This window comes from Centropristis striata, chromosome 23, assembly GCF_030273125.1.
Source record: "Centropristis striata isolate RG_2023a ecotype Rhode Island chromosome 23, C.striata_1.0, whole genome shotgun sequence".
NCBI lineage: Eukaryota > Metazoa > Chordata > Actinopteri > Perciformes > Serranidae > Centropristis > Centropristis striata.
Genome location: NC_081539.1, coordinates 31,252,526 through 31,275,518, shown reverse-complemented (window position 1 = coordinate 31,275,518; position 22,993 = coordinate 31,252,526). Strand labels below are relative to the sequence as shown.

Sequence of the window (22,993 nt, the reverse complement as noted above, 5' to 3'; positions counted from 1 at the left end):
GCAAGCACAGAGGTGGGCTTTTAACACAGCAGCTAGAGTCCACAGGTGGATGAATAGCAATGAGGAGGAGGCCGTTCGACAGGTAAAAGAATGTGTTAGTGCTTAAACAATCAATCAATATCACATACTCTACTGTAGCTACGTCAGAGGCAGAGAGGGAATCAAGAATAACACAAAGTGACATGACATTATGCAACCAAACAGGCAAAATGTTAGTCGTAATGAGCAAGAATGGACCTCTATGTGCTTGAAATGAAGCAACGCTGTCATTGCATTGCCATTGTGCAGAGTAGCTAATGATGACTAAATGAAACTCATTGCACCAACAGGTAAAAGTCATGCAAATCCCACAAAATAACACAAATAGACACCTAGAGAGAAAGACAATAAAGACGTTTCCCTACAATGTACAGTATCACATTTCAGTAAAGATAATCATCCTCTTTTCTCTTTCTTTTCTCTCTATTTTTTGTGCAACATTGCAAATGGCTAAATCTAAATAAATAGCTGTGTTTTATTAGTGGGAGGGCTCAGTGTGTTTCTGTGGTTTTAGAGGTGACGGTGGAGAAGGAAGGGGGAGATGGGAAGGATTTAAGTCCTGGTCCTCACATGGTAACAATACCAACAGGCACACACACACTAAACTGTGTTGGATGATGTCCTGACAGTGAGTAAATTGAAACAGCAATGGGGTCAAAATGGCTAAACAAAAAAGTGGAGGGAAGGCTGTATGTCAAATATTTATACAAACCGGACAAACTGTGACAAGCTGTGACTGCCGGTTAGTGAAGGCAGAGTTTAAAAGTGTGTGTGTGTGGACTAGTGATGTGCGGATCGATACTGAAATATCGATACTTCCGATACCAGATCTGTATGCTCTAAAATCAATTCTCAAATGGAAATATCGATACTTTTGTTACTTCAGTCATTTGTGGTAATGTATATTATTAACAGGAATACGGTGGAAAGTAACTAAACTATTCAGATCTTGTCTAAATGAGACGCTGCTGGTAGGAACTACTTTTTCTTCTGCCTGGGTAAGAGCCTAATACGTAAGTGCAGTGGCACGCTGCTATCAGTGTGTGTGTGTGTGTAATTCAATGGCGAAAAGAAGCTATATTGTGAATGAGTCCGTATACTTCTGAGTTTAAAATAAATAAGTGACTCTGATGTCTTCTATTCATTCTTAAGCCATTTGAAATACACTCTTTTTAGATTTACCAGGCAAATTAGGTGTATTTGCACAAAGTATTGGTATCGGATCGGTATCACCGATACCAGCCTGAATTTTACTCCGTATCGGATCGGAAAGGAAATCGATGGTATCCAACATCACTAGTGTGGACTGCTCCCTTTGAGTTATGGGCTAACTCCTGTGCATACGGGGAGGGATATTTAACTGCTTGTTAAAAAGGCAGAGGAGGAGCGGGAGGAGTCAGATCAGACTGGGTGGGAAGGACTGGGAGGACTGGGATGGTATGGCTCCATGGGTGTGTGTGGGGTGGTGTACAGGTTAGGTAACATACACTGACTGAATGCTGTGTGTGGAGAGAGATAGAGTTGGAGGAAAGAAGAAAAAATGAGACGTAGTAAATGAAGAAGTAATCAGTTATTCCCTTTCAAAGAAGACACAGCTGCATGCATTGTCCCTGTCATATCTGTCAATCATTACATCACCAAACACAGACCAGTGAGCGACTACACACTCTAAATGTCAATGACACGTTGCTAAGCAACCAACTATGAGGGCGTGCAGGAAGACAGTGAGTCCATAAACAAACGGGTCAGTTCATGCTCACGCCCCTCCGCCACCCGCCACCAGGGGCCGGGGCGTGGCTACTTACGGCGCTCTCAGAAACGTCTGTTTCCGCGGCAACCCCGGGCCCCACCTCCTCCTCCTGGTCGTAGGTTGCCGTGGGTTTGGGCGGGGCCGTGCCATACTCATCATACGCCCCGTAATCATACAACCTGTTGTCAACCGCGCCCAAGTCATACTCCTTTAGGTCATATTCCTTAAAGTCGTATGCTTCAGCACCAGTTTCCAAGTTTTCGTCCACCGTTTCCGGGACAACGGCCTCCTCCTCCGGAGCAACGGGAGCAGCCTCGGTGACATACGCACCGAAAACATCCTCCTCCACAGCCTTCAGAGTGTCAGTGGGGGGGTAATGGTAACCAAGGCAACCAAGGAGATAAGCATGTTAGTTAAGCAATTAAAGGCAAATAATCTACTTTTAGTTCATAAAATAGCAACGGTAACACCTTATTTATTACAACAACAGGAACAATTTTAACTTACTTTGGAAAGATAATTTCTGGTAACACTTTACAATAACCATCTAAGTCATGGGTCTCAAACTCGCGGCCCGCGGGCCAATTGCGGCCCTCGTGACGATGTTTTGTGGCCCCCACCTTGATATGAAAGTTTAATGTGAGTTTTATATGAATGACACTTTACTGTGTTGTGTGTGGAAGGTCCCTTTTATTACTTTTTTTGGGTAATTTTGTCTTTTTTTAATAATTTTGTTTCTTTTTTGGTAATTGTGTGTCTTTTTTAAATAATTTTGTGACTTTTTTTTAGTAATTTATTTTTTTTTCTGTCATTTTGTGTCTTTTTGGTCACTTTGTGTATTTTTTGGGTCATTTTGTGTATTTTTTTGGGTCATTTTGTGTATTTTTTTGGTCATTTTGTGTCTTTTTAACGTCATTTTTTAACGTAATGTAGTGTTTTTTCAGTCATTTTGTCTTTTTTTGTAATTTTGTGTCTTTTTTTGGTCATTTTGATACTGCCACCAGTGGCCCCCAGGTAATTTGAGTTTGAGATCCCTGATCTAAGTGATGTTTATAGATGGTTTATAAACCAGTTATTATTAACCATTTACAAAATTCCATACATATTTAATCTTTAAATGTTTTCAAGCAATTTCTTAAAGGCATAAGAATCATTTTGAAATCATTTACATACTTAATATGGTGTTAAAAATGTTATAACGAGTGTAAAGCTATTAATAAACTAATAATTATGTTTGTTTATGGTAAAGTAATCTATTTGGCATTTATAAATTATAGTTCAACATTATTACATTTTCTATTCACCATTCTAAATGGCCTATATATGGTTTATAAATGATGATTAAACATAAATAAACTATCTATTTACCATCTATTAATGATGGTTATTGTAAAGTGTTTCCTATTTTCTTTATCTTTCCAGTTACTTCCCTGGCAGGGTTGTGTGATAGAAATTTGAATATGTATATAAACTACACAGTGAGCCATGTTACTAAATATGTACTGATTAAATAAACTGGCGTCAAACTTTTCCAAGATGGATATTTCACAAAAACTGTCTGAGTTACGAACTGTTAAATCCTACGTTCATGAAATAGAGTTGTGCACACTTCAGTTCAGTAAATGATGTAATTCAAAATAATAAATAAAATGTTACCGTAATAACTTAATATCATTATCATACCTGACGATCAAAGGTTTGTTAACCATACATGACAAGACAGACTTGATGTGATCTCAGCCTTTTCTTTCTTATCATACGGCCATACAGGATATGCCGATACAGACATTATAGTCTAGACGGATTTCAGAATAAAGGCCTCCTATAAGAAGTGAGGAGCATTTATGGGTACAAGTCAGGAACCGGCCTACCTTACATATCTCAAGGGTGCTGAGTCCAAAAAAGATGGTTCCCAAGCGAAATTTTGAGTTTTTGACCTTCTAATTTGTATCAAATGGCCACCAAATTGCCCATCTTGCTCAGTCATTGGACCATTTTCCCTTAGTTTTTTTGTAAGTAGGCAATCAAAGATGAGGAAATTAAGTTTCTGGATCTATAGTCTAGAGTCAGAGCAAGGATATAGTGGAGGCTCAGTGCCTTTTTTATGCATATATATGTATGCAAAATACCAACTGGAACATTTAAAAGTGATATTGATTGAATATTTATGTCGGCCTTAAAAAAACACACACAAATAATGCTTAATTTCACCTTAAAAGTTGGTATTTTGCATACATATATATACATAAAAAAGACACTGAGCCTCCACTATATTCTTGCTCTGACTCTAGACTATAGATCCAGAAACTTAATTTCCTCATCTTGATTGCCTACTTACAAAAAAACTAAGGGGAAATGGTCCAACAACTGAGCAAGATGGGCAATTTGGCCGCCATATTGATATGCAAATGAGAAGGTCAAAAACTCAAAATTTCACTTGGGAACCATTTTTTTGTACCCATAAATGCTCCTCACTTTCACTTTTTGGACAATTCCGTCTAGACTATTAAAAGAAAAAGCTGAAATGGATGTCTGAAATGACACTATGCATCTAATCAATCATCAGATTGGAGCAGCTGTGCAGATAGAGAGTGTATCAAGATACATACAAGTGAAATATAAATTTGTCTGTAAGCAAATCTGTTGTGATATAATCTGTTTTGGTACACTCTGTATTTGGCACAAGTACTCTAGCCAAAATCACCTGGCACATTTTTTTTCTTTCCAAACTGAACACTGTTTTGCTTTTAGCTTTGGGGAGCAACAGAATGGATGCAATTACACAGTTATTACTGGCAGTACTCCACCTTAGAGCCAAATTATACACTTCAAACTGCCTGTAGAATCACATCCACTTTGTCAAACGCTGCAGAAGACAATGCACATTCATAGCTGGCTGTGAGGAGATTTTAGCATGGCCATCATAGTTCTTGGAGAGGTAATTAGCAGAACTAGTGATCAGAACCAAGCTTAAGATGTGATGGACAGGGTGTTAAATTAATAATTGTGTTAAACAGATTATCTCCACTGTCATTTACTGTAAGTGGCATTGGCTGAGAGAGGATCTGTCAGCATTAACTGGTTTTAATCCTGGATAAGGCTACAAATCGTGTCAACTCTACACTCTTTGTGTGGGGAATAAAAGCAGACAAACTCTTAGCAAACAGCACTATCTATATCTATATCTATATCTATCAGAGAACATATTATTGACTCTTGTTAAAGGCGCACGTTACACCGCAAAAAAAGAAAAGTTGGGTGAACTCAAAATTTCAAGGCAACAAACTTCGATAAAATTTTAAGTTGGACAATTAAACTAAATATTTTAAGTTTTGTTTTTGAGTTTGCTCAACTCTGAATTCAGACTTTTGTTGACTCAACTGTAAGTTGTCCTAACTTATAATTTTACATTGTAATAACTTTTAATCCTTACTTCTGCTAACTTCTGCAATGTGCTGAATTGGCACGATTGTAACGCCGCTATGAAATGTCAGCTAATGTTGCGACCACAATTTTGAGTTAGCATTGATATGCTAATGGCTACTCTTGTAGCTGTAACAAGCAGCGCCGCTAGCATCAGTTAGCCTCTAGCATCAGTTAGCCGCTAGCTTTTGCTAATGACAGAATTTCACCGCTTTCCCGCATTTCCCAACAAAGAAATAAGAGTTATCAGAACTATTGTCCCTTGTTGTGAACCCCAACTTAAAGATATAAGTAACAACAACTCACCAACTTGTTTTTGAGCAGACAACTGGCTTCCTTTGTTGTGCTAACTTACATTATTGCCCTAAATGTCAATCATTTATATTTCCAAGTTTTACCAACTTAAATCACTGTTTTAGGCCAAAAAATACAAGTTGGCTTTTTTGCAGTGTACTTCACTAAAAGTCTGAGTGGTTTCTATTAGAAGGAGGTAGGACTAGATAAGTTTTTTTACTTCTTCCTACCCCCTTTCGAGCATGCAGAAAGTGTCAGTTTTTTTCCAATTTTTTTTTGCTTTTTTGTTTTATTTTTTATTTATTCATCTATTAATATTTAAACTTGTTTTTTTTATTGCTTGCATGTTCGAAATAAAGACAATCAATCAATCAAGGTCCATGTGTTTCCAGAACAAATAGCCTATTCTAATCCTAATATTTAGATATATTAAAGTAAGTGCTTTTTCATTTCTTACTATTTTAACCAGCTGGTTAATTTCCACTATCTGAAAAAAGGTCAAATGGATTCACTTAGTGAGAGCTAACAAAATCTGCAGCCTTAGCCAAAAATGTATGACATAATATAAAGCTACAAACAACATCCACAATGTCCACCGCATTTTCTTCCCAGCATGCAATGCATCGCTAGAATCCACACGGTGGACCAGGTGGATCGTAGCTTTTAAACGTTAAAAATACGTTAAAAATACTTCCTCTGTCCATCAGTTCTGCCATACACCAAAATCTTAGTAAGTCAAAGACACATCAATCCAATAGAATAGTTGTGTCTTTGGCATTTCATACCAGATATCTCCTTGGGTAAAATCTTCCTGGCTCAAATTTCCCAAAACACCTTACACTGGTATTTAGAAGTCAACCTGGTCTCACAGGAATCCGTGGAATCGCTCAAATTTCCGTGAAACTGACACGGATTTGGCTACAATGCAAGTTAATGCCAGTCATATCCCGTGGCTATTCCAACATACAAAGTGATTATGTACATTCACTGAGTGAAGATTTAGAAAATAAAACATATATTTCTCGCTAGAAATGTGATCAAAATCCATTTTTATGCAGAAACTAAGTCAAAATATTGATTTTTTTTCACTAAAAATGAGAGAACTGTCCGCCATGTTTTTTGTTCTTGAAAGTCACGTGACTTGGAACAAACCAATAGGAACAAATATCCATGGAATAGCCACGGGATATGACTGTCATTAACTTGCATTGTAGCGAAATCCGTGTCAGTTTCACGGAAATTTGAGCGATTCCGTGGCTATTCCACGGATTTTGAGTTAAGCGAAATCTGTGGCTATTTCACGGATTTCTGTGAGACCATGTTGTTAGAAGTAGATGAGAATGAAAATGAAAATTACCTCGTTGGGTCCACTCGTGGCAAAGGGAGACTGAGTTTGAGTACCATCTACAGTTCCGTAGTCATAGTCTGTATTGTAATCTCCTACATTGTTTGGCATTGGCTGAGTCATGTTGAAAAAAGGAAAGAAATATAAAGCGAAGGTTAACCCAAAAGGCTCAAACCAGAAGTTATTAGCTAGGGGTCCTTTCAAGCTAGCTACAGACTCTGCTACTTCTACACAAAAGAGGTTAGGGAGCTCTAGGTCTGCCATCAGAGATTTTCCCTTCAAGGCAGGAAGATCTTGATGGGATCTGGTCTGATCTTTACATGAACGTTTACCCTAAAATCCCCTCTGGGTCGAGCTGGCGCTGTGGCCTGGTAGCCAGGCATCTGACGCTTCTTCTTAGCGGCAAACTTTTTAGCTGCTGATACGGCAGCAAAGAAGTTTAAGGGCTTGGCCTTAGTTTTACTGAGGGACTTTCTGGTCCTCTTCTTTTTCATGGAGACACTACGTTTCTTTCTCTGGAAGAGGAGGTGGCGGCGACAAAGACAAACATGGAACATTCAAAAGTGGAAATGATTTAAAGGCACAGTTCGCGACTGTTGTACAGAGTCTTTTCCAACCCAACTGTGTGCTCCACTTTCCAGCAGCAGCCCATGTTCAGTAGTTGGCATGCTTGGACTTCCTTAAAATGTTAAAAACCATGTACATCAACTACAAGGGCTGCCATCGGAAGGCTGACCATGTGAACTTTAGATGATGTAACAGTTGAGTAGAAAAGATGCTGCACAACAATTGAAGACTGGGCCTTTCATGTGTGACACACAGGAGAATTTTTTGGGCACATATAAGTTTCTATCTGGGACAGATGCACAAACAAAACACAGGATTTGCGTTTCAGCAACTCTTTAGAGCTATTGCAGTCGTAAAAAAGTGCTTTTGCTACAAAATGTAATGTAAAACATTGCTGATATTCAAGTGTGCGTATATATACACTACCGGTCAAAAGTTTTAGAACACACCAACTTTTCCAGAATTTAATTGAAAATGATGCAGTTTAATGTCTCAGTGTACTCTGAAATGAATGCACATTTGCAACATTTAAAATTCTTCATTGAGCATGATAGTGTTTTGAAAGTAAAAAAAAGATTCAAAATCACATTTTATGTTGGACTAAAGGACTAAAAAAAGACACAAAATTACCAAAAAGACACAAAATGACTAAAAAAAGACACAAAATGACCAAAAAAAAGACACAAAATGACTAAAAAAAGACACAAAATTACCAAAAAAAGACACAAAATGACTAAAAAAAGACACAAAATTACCAAAAAAATACACAAAATGACTAAAAAAAGACACAAAATTACCAAAAAAAGACACAAAATGACTAAAAAAAGACACAAAATTACCAAAAAAAGACACAAAATGACTTAAAAACACATGAAAAGAATTCAAAAATGGACAAAATAGCCCAAGACTCCACAGAGTTAAGTTGTTAACCCATTTCTTGTTCCCTGAAAAAGGCCTACTTGTATAATTCTGAAATGTACATTATTTTCCAGTTTTGGTTCAGCTTACCTTTTTTTATTTACCTCTGGCAGTTCACCACTTACCTTTGTACCCTTTCAAGCTGTTCATTTGACTTGAACTGCTTGAATTTCAATAAAAAAATGGAAAAATTGGGCTGTTCTAAAACTTTTGACCGGTAGTGTATATATATATGTGTATACAATAGTTTTAAAGACATGCTGGAATGCAAAATAACACTCAAAGCAGATGGCATTTTTCCAGTGAGAGACAAAACAGACACAAAGAGGACTATGTTTACATGCACACTAAAAAATTCTACCTCCATTGCTTACTGTAAGGTCATAATGACAGCAGGCACAACCGAGTCAAAACACTGAGATTATTGCTTTCAATGTAGTGGAGTAAATCATCACTTCTGGCTGAAACAATCCCGTCTAAATATGATCATTTAGCTGATTACTGAAGTATTGGTGTGCACATAAACATAACAATGAGAAACACAGACAACAGAAGACAAACTGAGGGACAAAAAGAGACATAACAGGAACAGGAAACACATCTTTCTTCTTTTCTTTTCCTTTTTTCATTTACCTGTGGTTCAGAATACTCATCGGTTGGAATGGTGTCTGTGGCTCCCTCAGAGTAATCATAGAACTGAGAGTAATCTAAATCATCAGTAGTGTACTGGAGAGGTTGGGAGAGAGAGAGAGAGAGAGGGATGGAGAGAGGTGTTAGCGTTAGCATTAGCATTAGCGCTCTTTCAGCTAAAAGATGATACATTGGGCACATATCATCCTGGCCATGCCACATGTTCAAACAGTTGAAGCCAAAGTGAAATGTTATAATATATTATAACCAGTGGTGGAATGTAACTAAGTACATTTACTCAAGTACTGTACTTAAGTACAATTTTGAGGTACTTGTACTTTACTTGAGTATTTCCATTTTATGTAACTTTTTACTTCTTGTTGAAGTTGTTACTACATTCATTCAGGCATCAGCTGAACTGTATTTTATATTTTGTGCTGTTAAGTTGGATTTGTACAACAAAAAAAGTTTTAATTTTGTAAGGACGGACTCATTTTGACTACTTAAAAAATGTCTAAACACTTTAAATGTATCTTTTTTGTGAAATCTCAACCTGAAAAGCAGTGGTGGAATGTAACTAAGTACATTTACTCAAGTACTGTACTTAAGTACAATTTTGAGGTATTTGTTCTTTACTTGAGTATTTCCATTTTATGCAACTTTTTACTTCTACTCCACTACATTTTTAGGCAAATATTGTACTTTTTACTCTAGGATAAAGCTGCCAGCTTTAGTTACTTTTCAGGTCGAGATTTAACATAATATATATGATCAATGTAAAGTGATTAGACATTTTTTTTTTTATTAAATCTATTAACAGTATATTAAGTAATTAAATGAGCCCAATCTTTACAAAATTACACTGCATACATTAAAACACCAATACAAATAATGTAATAATATATTTAGAATATATAAAACAATGATAGTGGGTCCATTCTGCATAACCCGAGTACTTTTACTTTTCATACTTTAAGGAGATTTTAATGCTGATACTTTTCTACTTTTACTTCAGTAAGATTTGGATGCAGAACTTTTACTTGTAGTGGAGTAATTTACCAGGGTGGTATTAGTACTTTTACTTCAGTAAAGGATCTGAATACTTTTCCCACCACTGATTATAACACATAATTTACAATATTAACATGTTACAATTTAGGTCTAATACCTCACAAATAAAATCAAATAATTAAAGCCAAGTGTTACTAAATTAGATAATGTTCTTCATATGGTGAACTAGCCATGTTGGTCTTACAAACATGAAAGCAGATGGGATATTTAAAAGCTCATAAAACACAGGAAAACAAGAGAAAAAAGCTCAAAGACAAAAATACCAGCTGCATGGAACTTTCTAACTACAAGCATGTAAATTATACACTTCAGGGCTTCTAAATTCAGCTATTTTTTTTAAAAAGTGCACCTTCTTTTAGTTATATAGGTCACTTACACTTATTTATTAGGGTGGAAAAATTAAACTACACTATACCATAATACTATTCAGGTGAAGACCAGGAAAAAACCCAACTTCTAGTCATTAAGGTTTATTTATGCAGCAACTTAGAAGTGTCATGTGACCATGCTGAACTGATTCAAAATGATTGGTTATGGTATCTGGCAGCATGTGCATGTAATAATAATAATAATATCAAATTAATGAAACATAGATTGAGCTCGGGGGCTAAGCTGGCTAAACTGACTTTGCTTCAGGCTCATTGTAATTTTATAGCTGGTCAATGTCAATGATTGTTTCATCTTGGCAATTATAATCATCTTAATGATCAAAGGGCAAATATATGCACTTAAGACTGATGCAGTTTTAAGTGTGTGATTAGTTCAAATGGCTGATTAACAAAAAGATTCACATATTCCAATGTGTCCTTTAGCTGCTGCTTGGTCTGGTTTTCTACTCTTATTCACTGGAATAAGAACTCTAAGCAAACAGTTGGGGTTAATATATTGAATTAGCTTTTATAAATTGCAGAAAAAAGATCAGAGGGACAGAATAGGTAATAATTACACTGTATCTTGATCAATGCTGACTTAAGTTGCTACTTTATAAATTCTCAGCATTTCACAGATCACACAGCTGCTGTTTACCATGGTTCAAATTTACATTTTCAAGTAAGGTTTCATGTCTTGCCACATGTCCAATCACAGACATCACAGCAGCTGATGGAAGACACCTGCTATGACATCACTGATTGGGGGTGTGGCCAGATATGCACCATATATGGTTTCATCTATTGATTTAGTGTGTTTTAACCCTTTATGGTCACACCCTAATGGTGCAATATACAGCATAATGTGTGATGATAGTGAAATGTGTTTATTTGTGCAGGCTGTATTGGCTGAATACATTTCTATTACACTAATGATGAAATGATGAAGGGAATTTCCAAAAATCTGAAAAATCACCTGTCAAAATACTACAACCATATGTTTTTTTGGAACCTGGTCTCACAGGAATCCGTGAAATAGCCACGGAATCACTCAAATCTCCGTGTGAGTCATATCCCGTGGCTTCATGGATATTTGTTCCTATTGGTTTGTTCCAAGTCACGTGACTTTCAAGGTCCCGGCGGTCAGAACAAAAAACATGGCGGACAGTTCTCTCATTTTTAGTGAAAAAATCAATATTTTGACTTAGTTTCTGCATAAAAATGGATTTTGATCACATTTCTAGCGAGAAATATATGTTTTATTTTCTAAATATTCACTCAGTGAATGTACATAATCACTTTGTATGTTGGAATAGCCACGGGATATGACTGGCATTAACTTGCATTATAGCGAAATCCGTGTCAGTTTCACGGAAATTTGAGTGATTCCGTGGCTATTCCACGGATTCCTGTGAGACCATGTTGGGTTTTTTTTAAATGGCAACTGCAGCATTAATTTGCCATAGCCATAATTTGGCATCATTGAGCAAAATCCAACAATAGAGTTTCCTCATAATGTAATCCTAGAGAAAACTACACTTGTGCACTTTCTCTAGGCTCTGTTCTCTATAGACTATGGCCAATCCCAGGTCATTTCAGAGTGGGAGGGGCTTAGCAGAGAGAGCTGGAGGAGGGATGTATTCTCAAAATATGGTGTGTTTTTTTCTTTTTAGAAAACTGCCTGCACCAGCTTTAATCTACAAACCAATAACTAAAATGAAACCCCTTCTAAACAAGGAAATACTGAGATGACTAAGGCTGAAAAACAACATGAGGATATGAAGGGTAAAGTGAAGCCTGTTAGGAAACAAGAATGAATCAGGGCCCCTGATTGGTTCTTTTTTTCTGCCCCCCACCCTCCCTGGTTGGCTGACCTCTTCCTCCGGCTCCTGGGCCTGCAGGGATTGGCTGTGGGGAGTGTCACAGTCGGGGCTGTAGTGTTCACAGTAGTCATATGCTGCTTTGGGATCCGCCACAATCAGAAGCTGCTGGATGTCACCCTGCAGAAAACAGAAAAACAAACGTGTTATTTCACCTTTCATCTTCATGCAAAAACAAAAATTCCCCTGCATGTAATAATGCATAGCAGTAACATGTGTCAAAGACATAAAAGTTGATATTAGAAATCACCATTTCCAATTAGAACACCACAATTTTTAAGCTAGGTAGGGTGCAAAGGTAAGTGGTGAACTGCCAGAGGTAAATAAAAAAAAGGTAAGGTTAACCAAAACTGGAAAATAATGTACATTTCAGAATTATAGAAAAAGGCCTTTTAAAGGGAACAAGAAATGGGTTAAAAACTTAAAGCAGTTCTGCAAAAATGGAGGTTGATCAAGCCTTGAAAGTTGCTAAGTTGCTACCAATTCCTACAGGTGTCCCAACTTTTCTTGATCACTTACAACCTACAAGTTGCTCCACATTTAAGGGAACTTCTGCAACAGAGTTGGGAAGAACTTTCTGAAGAATATTTGGTTTCCATTGAGTGTGTTCAGCTGTTCTATCTGTTAAGGTGCTACTTCCATCAGTCAACAGTTTAGAATACATTTTCCTTTGTTATATGCATTAATTTCGTAAGTGGTGAACTGCCAGAGGTAAATAAAAAAAGGTAAGCTGAACCAAAACTGGAAAATAATGTACATTTCAGAATTATACAAGTAGGCCTTTTTCAGGGAACAAGAAATGGGTTAACAACTTAACTCTATGGAGTCTTGGGCTATTTTGTCCATTTCTGAATTCTTTTCATGTCTTTGTAAGTCATTTTGTGTCTTTTTTGGTCATTTTGTGTCTTTTTTAAGTCATTTTGTGTCTTTTTTTGGTCATTTTGTGTCTTTTTTGGTCATTTTGTGTCTTTTTTTTAGTCATTTTGTGTCTTTTTTTGTCATTTTGTGTCTTTTTTTAGTCATTTTGTGTCTTTTTGGTAATTTTGTGTCTTTTTTTAGTCCTTTAGTCCAACATAAAATGTGATTTTGAATCTTTTTTTTACTTTCAAAACACTATCATGCTCAATGAAGAATTTTAAATATTGCAAATGTGCATTAATTTCAGAGTACACTGAGACATTAAACTGCATCATTTTCAATTAAATTCTGGAAAAGTTGGAGTGTTCTAAAACTTTTGACCAGAAGTGTATATACAAAGATCAATGCAACCCAAGTCAAGGCTGCACACAAACAAACACACACACACACACACACACACACACACACACACACATACACACACACACACACACACACACACACACACACACACATACACACACACACACACACACACACACACACACACACACACACACACACACACCTAGAAGGTCATGTCTGATCATGCTCACACACTGAGAGAGGTGGTATGAATGTAAATCTTAAATTGCAGATGTGATCTCTTAGGCCCCGTACACTTACAGAGTCTGGCAGAGTAAATCCCCCCCTTTGTCTGATTAAACAGCTTGACACACATCCAACAGAGTCCACACTCACATGGTGCAGCAGGAAGTTCAGACACTGGGAATTATTATTATCAGCGCCAGGGTTTACCTCAGGACATCTAATGTATCATCAAGACACAAGCAACACCTGGCACAGCCATGTGTGCTCTGCTAAAAGCCTTTTACAATTACACTACTGGTCAAAAGTTTTAGAACACACCAACTTTTCCAGAATTTAATTGGAAATGATGCAGTTTAATGTCTCAGTGTACTCTGAAATTAATGCACATTTGCAACATTTAAAATTCTTGATTGAGCATGATAGTGTTTTGAAAGTTAAAAAAAAGATTCAAAATCACATTTTATGTTGGACTAAAGGACTAAAAAAAGACACAAAATGACCAAAAAAAGACACAAAATGACAAAAAAAGACACCAAAAGACACAAAATGACTAAAAAAAGACACAAAATGACTAAAAAAAGACACAAAATGACCAAAAAAAGACACAAAATGACTAAAAAAAAGAAACAAAATGACCAAAAAAAAGACACAAAATGACTTACAAAGACATGAAAAGAATTCAAAAATGGACAAAATAGCCCAAGACTCCATAGAGTTAAGTTGTTAACCCATTTCTTGTTCCCTGAAAAAGGCCTACTTGTATAATTCTGAAATGTACATTATTTTCCAGTTTTGGTTAACCTTACCTTTTTTTATTTACCTCTGGCAGTTCACCACTTACCTTTGGACCCTTTCAAGCTGTTCATTTGACTTGAACTGCTTGAATTTCAATAAAAAACTGGAAAAATTGGGGTGTTCTAAAACTTTTGACCGGTAGTGTATGTCTAATCTTAGCAAATGCCATTGTATTTACTGTTGTACATTTTATGTTAAGGTTTTATGTCAACTGTAAAATATTCTGCCACGGTACAAAACCTGTCCAAACTCAAACACATTGTTTGAATCCTTGCCAAAAATGTTACAAAAAAACACTTTCACACTCATGTAACAATTTCATTACTGACCACGAAATCAGTCAGGCTCCAAATCAAACCCAATTGTCAACAGCTTTTAATTTGAAGCAAGAAGTAGTTCACTAAATCACATACACTGCAAAAAAAGAAAAGTTGGGTGAATTTCAAGGCAACAAACTTCAATAGAATTTTAAGTTGGACAATTAAACTAAATATTTTAAGTTTTGTTTTTGAGTTTGCTCAACTCTGAATTCAGATTTTTGTCAACTCAACTGTAAGTTGTACTAACCTATAATTTTACATTGTAATAACTTTTAATCCTTACTTCTGCCAACTTCTGCAATGTGCTGAATTGGCACGATTGTAACGCCGCTATGAAATGTCAGCTAATGTTGCGACCACAATTTTGAGTTAGCATTGATATGCTAATGGCTACTCTTGTAGCTGTAACAAGCAGCGCGGCTAGCATCAGTTAGCCGCTAGCATCAGTTAGCCGCTAGCATCAGTTAGCCGCTAGCATCAGTTAGCCATTTTTTGAGCAGACAACTGGCTTCCTTTGTTGTGCTAACTTACATTATTGCTCTAAATGTCAATAATTTATATTTCCAAGTTTTACCAATTTAATTCACTGTTTTGGGCCAAAAAATACAAGGCTTTTTTGCAGTGTAGTTACTGACGGTGTCTGGTGCAATGAGTGTCACAGGAGATTGTGCTATAATTCAGCCATCTTTAAAAATGTCCCTTGGAAGAAAAAGAAAATACACAGAGTGAAAACTGAAAACAAGCAACGGCTTTGTCTGAAAGCCATTAAAATAGCACTCAGGAAAGAGTAAACCCTGGATAGTTCAGGACATGGTTTTGCTAAAACCACAATGTTCTGTCTATGGTGGGTTATTGGGACGCGACACCACAATGCTTGACACCATTCCAGCTCTGTCTCGCCTTGTTATCAGTCTCACAGCCAAAGCACACAGCTCACTGCAAGACTGAGAACATATTGGCATTGAAAGCATCTGGATTTTTCTTTTGGAGTCTGTAATTGCTTCAACCAAGTTCCTGGAGGCTGGTTTTGGAGCCTTTATACACATTGTAAAGACAGCTGAGGGGGGTTCTGGGGAGGTGGAAGAAGGGGCATGTCTTTGGTTAGGATGTTTGGCAGGAGATGCCTGTACTGTATGAGCCCAGAGGTAAAATCCTCATGCACTTGTGTGAGCAGGGCAACTATATGTTGAATAGACGATTGGCAGGAAAACACGAGAGAAATGAAGCGAGCTGCAACTTGCCAAGAGAATGTGCGTGTGTGTATTCTGGCTGTGTTAAAACTAGATCTATGGATCCTTAACATGTAGCTCAGTATAAACAGCCATGTGCTAAGGCTTGTCCCATGGGAAAACAAGCCGTGCTCCTTCAAACTTTCCCTGTGTAACCATCCATCAACATCTCGTTGCACAGCTTCAGTTTGACAGAGCAGAGAGTCCTCCCTGTGAGCCTCTGCTGCTGGAATGCTACTTCATCTTGATTTCTTTCTCTTGCAATTAGAGCATATATTGTTAGTCGATTACAGGTACACTGCAAAAAAGCCAACTTGTATTTTTTGGCCTAAAACAGTGATTTAAGTTGGTAAAACTTGGCATAATGCAAGTTAGCACAACAAAGGAAGCCAGTTGTCTGCTCAAAAACAAGTTGGTGAGTTGTTGTTACTTATATCTTTAAGTTGGGGTTCACAACAAGGGACATTAGTTCTGATAACTCTTATTTCTTTGTTGGGAAATGCGGGAAAACGGTGAAATTCGCTCATTATCGAAAGCTAGCGGCTAACTGATGCTAGCGGCTAACTGATGCTAGCAGCGCTGCTTGTTACAGCTACAAGAGTAGCCATTAGCGTATCAATGCTAACTCTAAATTTTAGTCGCAACATTAGCTGACATTTCATAGCGGCGTTACAATCGTGCCAATTCAGCACATTGCAGAAGTTAGCAGAAGTAAGGATTAAAAAGTTAGTTGAGCAAACTCAAGAACAAAACTTAAAATATTTAGTTTAATTGTCCAACATAAAATTTTATCGAAGTTTGTTGCCTTGCAATTTTGAGTTCACCCAACTTTTCTATTTTTGCAGTGTAGGATGGTGCATCTAACACCAAACTAAACTATAAACTATAGCTCATCTTGGTGTTATAATTCCAGCCTTCAGATTTAAGGGGACAATCACAGTATTACACTGCAGCTATTATATTTTTATGGCTACAATCCCTGATAATGCCATGTAACCAGAGCATCATCCCCCTTTCAAAGTATGATTCCTGATACTGATTTCTGTTGAAATGCGCAATATGTATGCACTTTTAAAAAAATCTACCAATGTACTTGTCACATAAAGAAGCTGGAGCCGAAGCAAAGTTAAAAGGGACTGTTCCTTCCTTCATTTTGTGTCTTTTCTGGTCATTTTGTGGTCAATTTGTATCTTTTTTGGTCATTTTGTTTCTTTTTTGGGTCATTTTGTTTCTTTTTTGGGTCATTTTGTGGTCAATTTGTATCTTTTTTGGTCATTTTGTTTCTTTTTTTGGTCATTTTGTGTCTTTTCTGGTCATTTTGTGGTCAATTTGTGTCTTTTTTGGTCATTTTGTTTCTTTTTTTGGCCATTTTGTTTCTTTTTTGGGTGATCTGAACTGTGCGTGTGTGATTCTGTTCAGTGAGCGGGGGTCTCCCATGTTAAATTGGGGGTCGCGACTCAAAAAGGTTGAGAACTACTGGGTTAGGTGACATCTTATTTCTTTAAAGTCTGGTGACAAAAGAAATATATGACATTTCAGGCTATAAAATGTATCTTAACCCTTGTGTTAACCATTGAAAACATTTACTACATTGACCATGAAAAGACTAAATGGGCATGGGACAACAGTAAACCAAGGTGCCAAGTCTGGAAAGGCCTCAGCTGAGTGTGTGTCAGTGTGTATGTGTGTTTTGGAGAGATCAAGCCTTGCTCTGAATCAAGTTGGCATGTATTACCTCATGTGTCACCCTAAGACCAACAGTGAATGCTTGAACCCTGCCTAGAGTCAGCTCTAATTAGTCCATGTCTCAGAGCCACCCGTCTGCACACAAACAGGCTGTGGAGACATGGTGTCCAACCTCCAGACCAGATCAGGACAACTAGACTTCTGACTGGCGTCTGACATGTTCAATAACATAATGTACCCAGGAACAAGAAAATGATCATATACTGTAGGTGTTAATGTAAAAAAAACCAATCCAGTCCAAGGTTCAAAGACGCAAAATACTTTTTTAGAGGACTAACATTAAAAAACACCCAAATGAATCAGATAATGATCATTTTCTGGTATAAATGGCACTCCTATGGACAATGTTCTTTCTGTATACACTGCAAAAAAAGAAAAGTTGGGTGAACTCAAAATTTCAAGGCAACAAACTTCGATAAAATTTGAAGTTGGACAATTAAACTAAAAATTTTAAGTTTTGTTTTTGAGTTTGCTCAACTCTGAATTCAGATTTTTGTCAACTCAACTGTAAGTTGTACTAACTTATAATTTTACATTGTAATAACTTTTAATCCTTACTTCTGCTAACTTCTGCAATGTGCTGAATTGGCACGATTGTAACGCCGCTATGAAATGTCAGCTAATGTTGTGACCACAATTTTGAGTTAGCATTCATACGCTAATGGCTACTCTTGTAGCTGTAACAAGCAGCGCCGCTAGCATCAGTTAGCCGCTAGCATCAGTTAGCCGCTAGCTTTCGCTAATGTCCGAATTTCACCGCTTTCCCGCATTTCCCAACAAAGAAATAAGAGTTATCAGAACTATTGTCCCTTGTTGTGAACCCCAACTTAAAGATATAAGTAACAACAACTCACCAACTTGTTTTTGAGCAGACAACTGGCTTCCTTTGTTGTGCTAACTTACATTATTGCCCTAAATGTCAATAATTTATATTTCCAAGTTTTACCAACTCAAATCACTGTTTTAGGCCAAAAAATACAAGTTGGCTTTTTTGCAGTGTAGTTTTAATTAGGAGTTGAGTCACCAAACAAACAACAGCCAACTAACAAAGCTAAAACTAGCCAACTCTGACTCTTTCTGTCAAGTCAGAAAGGGAACACCAAGAGGGCTCCAGAGGCAGACAGCAGGGATTTAGAGGGAGCAGCTGGGATGGTAAAAGATGTTTTGTGCTGGCTAACACCTGGGGAGAGTTATGCTGAGACTCTGGGCCTGTCTTCCATTGTGGACTGCTGAGATAAAAGCCCTTGGCAACTTGGAGCAAAGCCAGAGCTCCAAAAATATGCCCCTCCTGGCTACAACACAGCACAGTACAGCAGAGAAACAGGCCACGAGGTTGTGTGTTAATGACTGTGGGGTCAGAGGTCAGCGAAAAGAGAGAGGCTGAAAGAGAGAAGCGAGGTCAAGATCAACAGCTGAGACTTGTGAATCCTTGTGGAAATCCGTTTACTGCTCCATACCTGTGATATCCTCTGTTTAGTTAAGCATTCTTGGCAGTATTCACCTCAAGTATGAAGTGTTTAAATGCATCATTAACAGTTTCACACAAAAGCATTGAAGTGCATGCTAATTCTGCAATCAGAGGATGGTATACACTCAAAAAAATGATTCAAGCCCTTCTTAGATGTGACACATTAATGTATTGTTTGTCTAATGAAAATATATCAATTAAAATCAAATCAAAAGTAGTTTAAGAAGTGTAACCTAAATGTATTAATTGACTCCCCTGTCCTTCCCTTCAACCCAAAAAGAATGACTTTCAGTTTTCCAATTCTATGTTTTTAGGTTGAACGAACACAATTTCTTTATTTTAGCTCTCCTCGACATAAATGAGTTGAGGTAACTCAATTTAAATACAATACATACATGTTTTTAATTTGAGTTCCACCAAATGTAAAAAAGTGACATTGAGCTACATTAACTCAAATACATTATATTGCATCGATGCACTTGTTTTGAGTTTGGGCTACATATTTACATATTTGTTGGATGGAAATTCTGCCCACAATTGAATTGAGTTCATCCAATGAGGTATTTTTTTGAGTGTATAGCGATAATGTGAAACACAGATATAAGGCAGAAGAAAAGAAAAGAAAACAAAACAAAACAAAGACTGGAAAGGAAAGGAAATCTTTCATTCAGCATTTATTAACACTGGATATATTACTCACATACCTATTAGTAGAGCAAAGCCATTTTTAAGCAGTTGGTTTGGCATATTAGGATAAAAATGTTCTTGAAGTGCTCTGTGGGAACAGATCAATTAAACCACAACCCTTTTTTCTAAAACACTATCCAACTTGACCTCATCCTGGCCACAAGGCACCATGAGATATAAGTAGACATGGAGGGGTTAAAGGTCACAGCAGTGTTCCCACATGAACCTTTATTACCTCCATGTTTTGAGTGGTGAGTATGCAGCATGTTTAGCTATTTTGTGTTTCCTTTTACCAAAATCCAACCACATGTTGTAATTACAGGGAGTGCAGGGCATCCCTGGTCAAATCAAAACACAAGCAGTTACCACCATTGATCCTTTGACAGACCTTTGCCCAGGGCAACATGCCTTTAGTTGAACCATAGCTAACTGTAATTAGACAGCCCCATACAATAATTAGCTGCTCCCCCAAAGCCTATACAGTACAGGCTCTCTAGAGACAAAGAAAAGGCATCAGACAGCTAGAGGATCAACTCTCCAAAACATGAGACAGAAAATAGCTTATTTAAAATATAACAATTTAGAGATATAGTAGCTGGATTGCAATGTGATATTTGACCATTATTTGAATCCATTGCCAATTATAAAAACAAGTTTCAAAACATATACAGTACAGGCCAAAAGTTTGGACACACACCTTCTCATTCAATGCGTTTTTCTTTATTTTCATGACTATTTACATTGTAGATTCATCAAAACTATTAATGAACACATGTGGAATTATGTACTTAACAAAAAAAGTGTGAAATAACTGAAAACATGTCTTATATTCTAGTAAGCAAAGGGTGGTTACTTTGAGGAATCTAAAATACAAGACATGTTTTCAGTTATTTCACACTTTTTTTGTTAAGTACATAATTCCATATGTGTTCATTCATAGTTTTGATGCCTTCAGTGAGAATCTACAATGTAAATAGTCATGAAAATAAAGAAAACGCATTGAATGAGAAGGTGTGTGTCCAAACTTTTGGCCTGTACTGTATATTTAAACTGAAATTGAGCAAAGTGATGCTTCTTTTGTGACTTGCTATGCAGGCTGGCAGAGTAGCTAAAAAAATATCTAACATAAACCAGTATGCTGTTTTTAGACAATATACACTACCGGTCAAAAGTTTTAGAACAGCCCAATTTTTCTAGTTTTTTATTGAAATTTAAGCAGTTCAAGTCAAATGAACAGCTTGAAAGGGTCCAAAGGTAAGTGGTGAACTGCCAGAGGTAAATAAAAAAAGGTAAGCTTAACCAAAACTGGAAAATAATGTACATTTCAGAATTATACAAGTAGGCCTTTTTCAGGGAACAAGAAATGGGTTAACAACTTAACTCTATGGAGTCTTGGGCTATTTTGTCCATTTTTGAATTCTTTTCATGTCTTTGTAAGTCATTTTGTGTCTTTTTTTGGTCATTTTGTGTCTTTTTTTAGTCATTTTGTGTCTTTTTTTAGTCCTTTAGTCCAACATAAAATGTGATTTTGAATCTTTTTTTTACTTTCAAAACACTATCATGCTCAATAAAGTATTTTAAATGTTGCAAATGTGCATTAATTTCAGAGTACACTGAGACATTAAACTGCATAATTTTCAATTAAATTCTGGAAAAGTTGGTGTGTTCTAAAACTTTTGACCAGTAGTGTATATATTTAAACTGAAATTGAGCAAAGTGATGCTTCTTGCAGGCTGGCAGAGTAGCTAAAAAAATATCTAACACAAACCAGTATGCTGTTTTTAGACAATAAACATCCTCTGGCGTTACTGGTGGCGTGGCAGACGACCTCAGCCACATCTAGTCCTGAAGGTAAGGAACTCTGAGCCCTGATGAGTGTTTGCTTACCAAAAATAGAGGGAATAGGAAGGTATGCATGTGAGTGTGCTCAATTCAGACAGGTAATGTCAGCAAGGCATGAATAGACGGTCTCATGGCTTTGGCACGGTAGGGAGGCCTCAAGGTGGGGAGGAGGAGAGGGAGGAGGAGGTGGGGAGCAGGGGAGAATATGCAAAGGGTCGGGTGGGGGGTGAGGAAATGAGAAAGGCCTGACGGGGCAATGAAAGACTCCCATTCATCTGCACCAGATCCCTTTGAGACGGTGGTCGCCACAAACCTGGGGCAGGTATGGCATGAATAGAGGTTTATGAAAAATGCGGGTCAGCTTGTGAAAACAAATGTCCCAGTTTGAATCAAGGTTATTATAGTTAACGAAAACTAACTATTTCGTTCACTGAAATAAAAATAAAAACCAGAGTTTTTAAAAAAAAAACGATAACTAACTGAAACTGTATTGTGTGGTTACAAAACTAACTAAAACTAACTGAAATTATAGTGGAAATGTCCTTAGTTTTCGTTTTTGTCAACTTTTTTCATTCATAATTCAGTGTTTCTATTAGAACATGCAACACATGGTGAATATGTTTACTGAGACTGGGATGTTTACACTAGAACCAAAATACTAAACACCCAGAACTGTAAGAGTTAATAACCTTATTGGGGCTGAGATGATAAACCAAAGGAAATGAAGGAAACATTTATTATGAACTCTTTGAATCTGGCACCAACACATAGCCCATTACAAAAAAACTAAAACTAACACTAAAACTAATAAAAACTAAACTAAAACTAAGCATTTTCAAAAACTAAAAACTAAACTAAAACAAGAAAACTCACTCTAAAAACTAACTAAAACTAACTGAATTTGAAAACAAAAATTCACAACGAAATTAAAACTAAAACAAATGAAAAATCCAAAACTATTATAACCTTGGTTTGAATCAGGGATAAAATGTTTTATTGTTGCTGAATTCATTATCAAATCTATCCCAGAAAGCAAAGACTACCACTGTGGTATAAATGGGAGCAATAACTTAGCTTTGGAATAATATAAATAAACATCCAGTGCTATAAGAAGCCATGTATTAAATACTGTCCAGTCACTACCTAAAACAACAAGAACAGCAACAGGGAAC

The 22,993-nt window shown here is 36.9% G+C and overlaps 1 protein-coding gene across 3 annotated transcripts in view; it reads right to left on the bottom strand.

Moving 5' to 3' along the window:
- col11a1a (collagen, type XI, alpha 1a) overlaps window positions 1-22,993 on the bottom strand; it is a 148,401-nt gene that overhangs the window by 103,817 nt on the left and 21,591 nt on the right. For 2 of the 3 annotated variants that reach the window (XM_059327463.1, XM_059327464.1), the window contains exons 5-8: window positions 12,280-12,405; window positions 8,970-9,062; window positions 6,864-6,965; window positions 1,845-2,141 (exon numbers count right to left, since the gene is read on the bottom strand). In XM_059327463.1, the coding sequence (XP_059183446.1) occupies window positions 1,845-2,141; window positions 6,864-6,965; window positions 8,970-9,062; window positions 12,280-12,405 (618 nt within the window). Of the gene's footprint in view, window positions 1-1,844; window positions 2,142-6,863; window positions 7,020-8,915; window positions 9,063-12,279; window positions 12,406-22,993 lie in introns of all 3 variants that reach the window. The other variant, XM_059327462.1, reaches the window with a different exon arrangement.